At 42.3% G+C, this 8,518-nt stretch overlaps 1 protein-coding gene across 1 annotated transcript; it reads left to right on the top strand.

The window, feature by feature from the left end:
- Positions 1 to 1,112: 1,112 nt before the first annotated feature.
- On the top strand, positions 1,113 to 8,094 carry LOC104269664 (chromosome unknown open reading frame, human C8orf48; the record flags this gene model as incomplete). Its single annotated transcript, XM_009879280.1, is given in 5 exon segments — positions 1,113 to 1,229; positions 5,161 to 5,171; positions 5,174 to 5,431; positions 7,499 to 7,651; positions 7,996 to 8,094. Coding segments are annotated over 5 exon segments (638 nt in total), but the record flags the coding sequence as incomplete, so codon positions are not given.
- Between the last annotated feature and the right edge of the window lie 424 nt (positions 8,095 to 8,518).

The raw sequence follows: 8,518 nt of genomic DNA, 5'->3' as shown, positions 1-8,518 counted from the left end.
GTCTGGTGTGGCGTTAGGGTTTTCTGAAAGGGAATTCCTTCAGTTAACGTTAAAGTTTTGGAAAAAATATCCTGTTTTCAGCCTAGAAATACAGGATTGTGAAGTTTTTTTTTAAAAAGAAACACCAACAAATCACAAACCAACACCCTATCTCTGTTGTCTTTGGGCTTTAGAAAGTGCATGGAGAAGAATTTCTTAACTGCCTGTTACTTGGTGGAAGTACAGGGTTTTTTTCATGAATGTGGTGTCCTAAAATCCCATTTTTGCCTCCTGGGTGGATGTTCCCTCGGGCTTTCTCTGAACCGGCCTCCCATGCTCAGTGACCTTGTCTCATGAGGGAAGGTTTTGTCACCAGGTGTGTAGGACAAAGTGATTCTTGGCAAAGTGAATCCAGCAGGGCTGTGGCTTCTCTTTTTCAGACACCCCTTACTGAGGCACTAAGCCCGCTTTCTGCCAGTCTTAAAAGTAGATGTTCCCTCAGCCTTGTGAGGAATAAGAGCTGTATGATAGCAGATGTGACTTCGAAGTTGTCCATAAACATGTTTTATTTGCCATTTATTAATGGCTTCGAAGTTATTTATCTGCTGGCATTGTAACAAATAGCTATTTTTCACCATGAAATTTGTCTCACAGCAGTCATACCTGATATTAAGAAGCATTTCTACTTTAGCCAGTCATTTTACATGTTGAAATACATCTTCTCGCTCATTAACCATCCAGGTGCTGCTTGTGCAGCTGCAGCTTTGGTCACCTGTGGGCTGGAGAACCACCGGCTCTGTTTGCATTTCCCTTTGTTCTTCTCTGGCAGACCTGATGTTAACCAGTCTCCAGCCTGAATCAGTGGTGGTGTAATGCACAACAGAATTATTTAGTGTTTATTAAATATTTAAAGGTTAGATCAGAACAATTCTCTAATTTTTAGGACCTTTGGACCTAGAAATGTGGCACTGCCACTCCAGCCATGGGCAGGAAGTCGTGAATTTGGTTCAGGGGCACGTGCCACGTTATAGCCTGTCCTGCGACATAGCCAAAGGCTTTCTTGCACTGCGAAAAGGTGTGACTAAAACCTGTGAGGTTTATGTTCAAAGCTACCTGGTTTTTTCTTATTGTAGGTGAGCAGTCTGAAGTTGCAGATTGTGCAGCTGTAGATGTCGTGGGAGAATGGATCGATCTGAAAAATAGAGAAGCTGGCGTTAAGCAAGACAAATCTGTCATCGCAACTCATGGTGGTGAGTTCAGTCCCTTTAGTAGAGGCTATAATTCTTGTTTCTTTTGAAATGGTACATAAAATTTTAACTAAATTTAAATTTTATATACAGACTACTGAGGTAAAGCCAGGTAATTAGCCTGGCTGAATTAGTCAGGTAATTAAGTACAAAATTTCTCTATTAGGCTTTCTCAGAAATAAAACATGTGGCTTTGGTGCTCCTGACATAGTGACATTGTCCTAGTGATGCATTATCACAGGACCTGGATAAATACATTATAAAAATGTATCCACATTTAAAATTTAACTGTAATCCTCCAAGTTTTTCTGGACTGCTGAGTTTTTCTTTTTTCTCTCCAGCTGTGCCAGTACTAGGAATGAGACTTTTTTTTCCCCTCCAGAATAAACTGGAATTTGAAAGTTGTTGTTTTCCCACCATTAGTCAGTTGTGTTAATTACTGAATTAGTTTGACGTGTTTTAGTTCCTTTTGCAAGCTGAGGGAGGCAGTAGGGCACCAATTTTGGCGAGAGCAATGGAGCAGCTTAACCCTCCGGTGGTGTAGTGCCTGGAGGAGGGCAGGGGAAGGGAGGAAGGAAGGAAGGACCCTGTTTGCATGCACTGGTTATGCAGGCAACCGTGATGCAGATAGTAGGATGCAAGTCCTGCTTAAGTCTTTCTAAAAAGTGCGTGAGAGATGCTATTTTTAATTAAAAAAAAAAAGAGCAAGAAAGGTGTAGTTGCGCAGAAAATAGCTGAAGCAGAAGGGGAATCTTACTCGGTCTGTATGGACACGAAAAGTGAGCAAACTCGGAAGGTTTGTCTGTCACCTGTAAGACTGATTAACCAGGGAGATGCTCCTGCCTCGGTACGGTGTGGCCTTGAAGGAGCTGGGGTTGTTCAGCCTGGAGAAGAGAAGACTCCGGGGGTACCTTATAAAAGCCTTCCAGGGCCTGAAGGGAACCTGCAGGGAGGCTGGAGAGGGACTTTTTGCAAGTGTCCAGCGACAGGACAAGGGGAAATGGATTTAAACTGAAGGAGAATGGGTTTAGATTGGATCTTGGGAAGAAATTGTTCCGTCCAAGGGCGGCAAGACTCTGGAACAGATTGCCCGGAGAGGCTGTGGATGGCCCCTCCCTGGAGATGTTCACGGCCAGGTTGGATGAGCCTGGAGCAACCTGGTTGAGTTAAGGGAGGTTGGGTTAGATGATCTCTAAGGTCCCATCCAACCTCAGCCATTCCATGATTCTGTGATTGCCTTTGCACGCAAGCATCCTCAAATTGTCCGCATATCCTGGGGAAACATGACCCAAGATCACCACCGTAGTGGTGAGTCAGTGCTGGGAGTTCCTGGCTCGTATTCAGGATTTGTCTTTCTGTGACTGGTTTTCCAAGACTGCCGTCTAGTCAAGCGTGAAGGCAGTTCGTGTAAATCATTTCATCTCTAGCAGAGAGGCTTCTCCTGGCCAGCTCCTCTAAGATAGTCTTTTCTAAAGGTGATTTAGATGATTAAGAGAGTGTTATCTTGAGATGCAGAGTTAAAATCTTTCCAAAGAGTAAAGAGCCACTGCTTTTCACAATTAGCTTTCCTTTAACCATTTTACACTTCTCCTTCTTGAAATAGAGTATTAGAAGAGCATAGTAACAACAAAACACCTGCCTATTTTCCTATTAAATCCACGTTAGACATCAAAGGAAAAAGAAGCTCAATAATGATTTTCTCTATTTTTCTCCCTCTGCTCATAGATTTAACATGTCAGGTTTAAAGACGTAGGTTCATACAGAAAGCAAAATCTTATGTAGGTCGCTTAGTTATAAACCACTCAGCAGGTTTCAGACTGTAGACACTGAGATAATTAGCTTATCTCTTCTGGGACACGCTGAGTGCCTCTAATCAAAGCAGCCTCTTGGTCCAGTTGTGCTTTTCTTTCTAAATATTCTTGTGCTTTGTGACCTTACCGCTGTATGACACATGGCTCTGCCTTGATGTCTGCTCTGGGGTCTGGTTTTGCTCTCCTTGTCGCCTGTTCCTGCCTTATTCCTCTCCACCGAAGAGGATGTGGGAATGCAGGGCTCGGGGCAGCCAAGCAGCAGCAGGATTGTACTTCTGGAACAGTAATTGGCGCTGGCAGGGATTCTCTGTGGACAGACGTGCAGTGACATTTAACTCTGCCACCGCAAATGGAGATGGAGCGTTGGAGCATGTCTAGCTCAAAGATGGAAAGGAGGGAATACATGAAAGACACAAGAAATAAAGCCAAGTATCAAAGCGGGTGCATAGATCCTTCTGTAGGCATCGCTCTGCTTTCAGCGGCAAGGCAGGTGAGCCCCGAAGAAAATCTGAAAGTGTGAATATTCACTGTGAAGTTAGAAGACTTAACTTTCAGAGTTTAACTGTGTGGTGACTTTTTCTCATCGTTTTTTTGCTCTTGTTTCACTAAAATTATAGTCCTTGATAATTTTTATTTTTTTCCGAGCTTCTTTACTGTTAAACATGAATTAATATTACTCAAGTCAGGTTTAAAAATTGATGTTCTCTTTGCTAGTGTTTCGCCTAGTGTCTGTAGGCGCAAATGAGCGGATGTATGCCCACAGTTCAGCGCTACCTTGTGTACTTGAGATTAAATCCAGTGCTACTTACTTAGGTGGGGTTTTACATTCCTACTGCTCAGTGTTTTGGGGATTTGTGTGGTGGCTGTGCCAGGGCACCCCACGGGACCGGAATGCCACCGGTTGTCAGACAAGCACCGTGAAACGTGCGGTGCCCGTCTAGAAAAAAGTAAAAGGGAGTTTAATCACTGAAAATGAGCGAGATGGGCAATATGGAGGAACTGTTTAAATTATGTAATCATACTTTCCAGCTAAATGGGCGGTACAATTTGTTTCTGAGCACTGTGTGTTAAAACGAACTGCCGTACCTCTGCAGTCAGTACCAGCCGTCTGGCTTTTTGGGTGTGAGAGCGGGGTCCTGAGCGGGGAGCGCTGTGTTAGCGCCAGCTGGATGGCGAGGGATTCAAAAGGCTTCTGCTAACGCTTACCACCATGTGTTGTCTTCTCGTTTCTCCTTTAATTACGCACATTAAGGTGTTTAGTTTGGCTTCAGTAGTTGCATAAAGGCGAAATCTGTGTGGTACAGGTAGGGAGGTGAGCTGCCCTGTTCAAGTAGCTGAAACCATTGGTGTCTCTTAAGGCTCTCAGGGCATCATGAAATACTGTATTGATTGGCTGTGGTTAAGCCTGTGGAAAATCTCCCACTGAGCACCGAATGAAGTTGTAAATCCATTCTTACCTGCCCATTTGAAGTATAATCTCTCAGTTTTTATTTATTATTACGTGCCCCTGGGAAGGATAAGAGCAGATGGAGGGGTGAAAGATACTGTTTAAACAAGGTAATATAAAGAATTTAGGAAATGGTCATTGAAGCCCTAAAATATTTTCTAATATAATTGCATTTCCTGAAAAACAAAACAAAACAAAACCCCCCACTGCCATTTGTAGAATATATTTGAGGTGTTTTCTGAGTTACAAATAGACAGTGCCTCTAATTTTTCTAATGTTCCTTACAGTTACTAGATGAGTAGCTCTTCTTAAATATTAATTCATTTTGATTTTGCAATCTGCACTTTCAGACAGGGGGAAGCCAAGTCAGTGCTAGGAAGTCATTGAAACTCTGTTTAATGTCATAGTATTTAAGTACTTGCTTTGCTAATATTTGTGCTGTATCATTAAGTATTCTAATTCTTTGTTTCTTATCCCCTCCCCTCTTTGGAGACTATTCATAGAGACGTTTATTGCGCAAGTTCCTACAGTTATCATCCAGATTTTTATTTAAATTCTGCGCTGCTGTTATTACAGTCATTGCCTCTAGGCTTGACATTTGGTTTGGTTTTTTTAATTAGATAATACAAGGTCGCGCAGATACAAGACCAGTAATTCTCCTCTTCCCCTAATACAGTAATTGACGCTTTTGTCTTGTTGATTTATGCCTGACAGAAATTATGGAATTGTTGGATGGAGAGCTGGACGCTCTCCGGTCTTTTTGCACGGTGAAGATAAGCAGGATGCGTCAGCAGCTGAGCTCGAGGCAGACAAATGGTGGCGAGTCAAGAAAGCTGCAGCCTGGGGTCACAGCAAAGAGTCCGGAGCCAAGTGACTTAAACCGCGTTGTTCCTGATCGGCTAATGAGCAGAATGCGCCTGAAAAATATCAGGGAGGCTGTGAAACAGGTACTGCAGGGCAGAAAAAAAATTGAGACTTTTGCCTGTGCTTTTGGGAGAATCACTGGGGAGAAAAAAAAGAATAAAAGCCGTAATATAAGAATCAGATCAGGCAGACCTTCCTGATGCCACACTCAGGCCTCTTGAAAGGGATTTTTGCTTGATATCTCAAGATTTATCTTTCTTACTTTTTTTTTTTTTGGTAAGCACTGCCACAGAACTGTTGCACATAAATCATCAAATCATTTTAACATATTGTCTGGTGATAAAATACTGACTTGTGTGACTGAGCGAGGCTGGGCTGGGCGGTTATTGCAGTCCACAGCAAGCCCTCGATCAAGTGAAGAAAATAGCTCTGTTTTATGGTTACGTTTGTGCCTGTTATTTATAGTATTCTTCATGTCTATACTGTGTTTGAAATTGATACAGAATGTCTGCATCTGGGAAAGTATTTCTGAAAAAAACACCAACCCAAAAAGAGCTTTGGGTGTAATTAGTTGTTTACTTTGTTTTATCTCTATCGCATTTGCTGGCTTTAATTTATTGCGATAGCGTATTTATTGTGGTAACGTATTCCTCTGCAAAGCCTGTGCCGGGGAGCAGGGAGAAACACTTAAATCAGTGCTGGCATGATGGTTATTTCAAGCTTCCTATTTGTTTAGATCTGCATTCTTCTGGTGTATTAATGTTAACCAACCCACTGTCCCAATTTTGTAGAATTTTTACTGCCTCTTTATTTGGCCTGCAGTGCGATAATACGTCTTCTAAGAAAAGTAACTTTGACTACTATGTCTGGCAGCTTCTGTCTTTACCTCTGCATAACAACATTTTTTATGCAGAGGAAAAGACACCAAGAAGACGACAGAGAGGCTCAAGACATGACTTTCTAGAATTGATTCCTCTGCTTTTGTAGCAGCTCTTTGTGTTTATGTAACCAGGTGGAATCTGTGTAAATGAAATCAGATAAAATGATTGATATTTCATAAATGTACAAATATTGGGATTTGCGTAATGCTATTAAATACGCCTAAGAGTTCTAGGTGGATAAACATAGGAATTAATAAGTGGTACTGTTTGTCTTAGAAATAAAATTCTAGTTTTCTTTGTATTTTGACTCAGGGCTGCCTACAGATATTTGAACTAACTGTTTCAGCATTCATTTACATCTTAGAATTTGTCAAGCTAATTGTAACCCTTTAAAATTTGTAAGGATAATCATAATTTCCCTGTGTGTGCTGTTAGCCCAGGAACACCGCTGTTCTGCAGCCTCACCACAGACTGGCAGGTACCTGTGGTGGAATTACTGCTGATTAGCACTGGCTGTTGCTGAGTCGTGGTTGTCGGGTGTTTGGAACGTGGAGCAAAACATGAGAATTTAACTTAACTGAGCCTTCAGGAGTTAATGTATTTGCTGGTGTAGAAGACTGGTCAGCATGCACAGGCTGCCTTCCTGGAGCATTAAGCAAGAGTAACCAACGGCTGGTGGTGCTCAAAACATTTTTAACACTAGTAAAATATGTGTAGATTTGCATTTGGCAAAATTATAATTTGCACTGCTCATCCACCCAGGGTCAAATGACTTATACTAATTAATTATCTTTTTTTTGGCCAGTACAACTGTGTCCTCACGGTTGGTTTTGGCTGCTCACCAACGTGTTGCTTGGCAGTCATGTGATTTCTTTTTTTTTTCTTGACTGTTAGAGTTTCTGTGCAAGAAGTCAGCAATGCTCATGTGACCTCAAGCATCAGGGAGACTTTGCCTATTACAAGAAGAAACAGTCTATTACAGATCAGTGCTACAGTTCTGAGATACGAGTAGATAATTTTAAATGAAACTAAGTTATCAGTGCTGGAAGGGGTAATATCTAGGGAAAAGCAAACGTATTTAGTGTGAAAACGTTCAGGCGAGCTCATCAAGATGATGACAAAGATTATGAAATAATTTACAACTGCCTACAAAAGCAAATTTTTGTCTTTAGACAGTATCTATATCTGTATTTTTATTGATTGTTCTTAATGGAGTGGCCGTTTTGCTAGGATAGACATCACTTATTACATCCAAGTCTCATCTTTCAGGTGACGGAAGCTCAAATCCACGAATGTTCAGTGTGCCCTGACTGTCAGAAGAAGGCAGCAGAGCTGGCCGAGATTACCTTTCTCAGACGGAAGAAGACTTCAATGGAAAGTGCTTTAATCCAAGAGAAACTGGAAGAACAGATTTACTCCAGAGTAAGCAAATGTTGTTAGAACAAAGTTGTGGTATGTTTTATGCATCCTGTAACTGAAGAATCCCTAAGCCGGATTTTCCCCTGATTTCCGGCCATAAGATCGGGTCGACTGGCGTGCAGTGCAAGTCTAAATAGGATTTGGCTCCACATCGTTAGTAAAGTGCTTGGCACCGACGTACTGATGAGGTTGTCTGAGCTTGCCTGATCTGCTGAAGGTCTTCTCCGGGATTTCTCCGCGGTCTGTTTTCTGGTGGGCTGCTTTTGAGGGACTGGATGTAGCTTCCAATGGTAGAACTGTGCAGGAACACAAACCCAAGTAATTTCCACATTTCCTTTTTGTTCCAGGATGGGCTCACACATATAGGAGAAGCACTCAGAAGCTTGCCTGGACCTTCAGAGGATCCCAGGAACTTATGGCAGAGGCTGAAAGGTCAGAAACTGTAAGGCCTGAAAGTAGTAAATGTAACTCAAGAGAGAGTCTTCAGTGGGCAGTCGTGTGCTGAAGGCCCACGGTGGTGGGTATAACCTCTTGTGTCAGTGATGGATTGGGAGGTGCTTTAATATTCTTGCAGGTAGAACTAGATGTGCCCGGCATGCTGCCATCTGGGGCGTGATTCCGCTCTGCCTTCTTCCTAAATGCAGAGTTGTAATATATCGTAATTGAAGTCTGTACATTTTTAGAATTATGGGAGCCAGCACTCGCAGGCTGTTGCTATTAATCGGACAGGTAATAAGGGTTGTTTTTTGTGGGATTGCTTGTGGGATTTTGGAGTGGCTTGCAGCTGCTTCCATCCGTGCGAAAAATAAATGACTCAATTTTTCAGGGCAGGGAAGTGTAATTACTGGATTTCAGCTCAATCTTTGCCCA

This window comes from Apaloderma vittatum, unplaced genomic scaffold (assembly GCF_000703405.1).
Source record: "Apaloderma vittatum isolate BGI_N311 unplaced genomic scaffold, ASM70340v1 scaffold7282, whole genome shotgun sequence".
In the NCBI taxonomy this organism is placed as follows: domain Eukaryota; kingdom Metazoa; phylum Chordata; class Aves; order Trogoniformes; family Trogonidae; genus Apaloderma; species Apaloderma vittatum.
The sequence above is the reverse complement of the archived record's forward strand: the minus strand, read 5'-3'. Positions and strand labels throughout refer to the sequence as shown.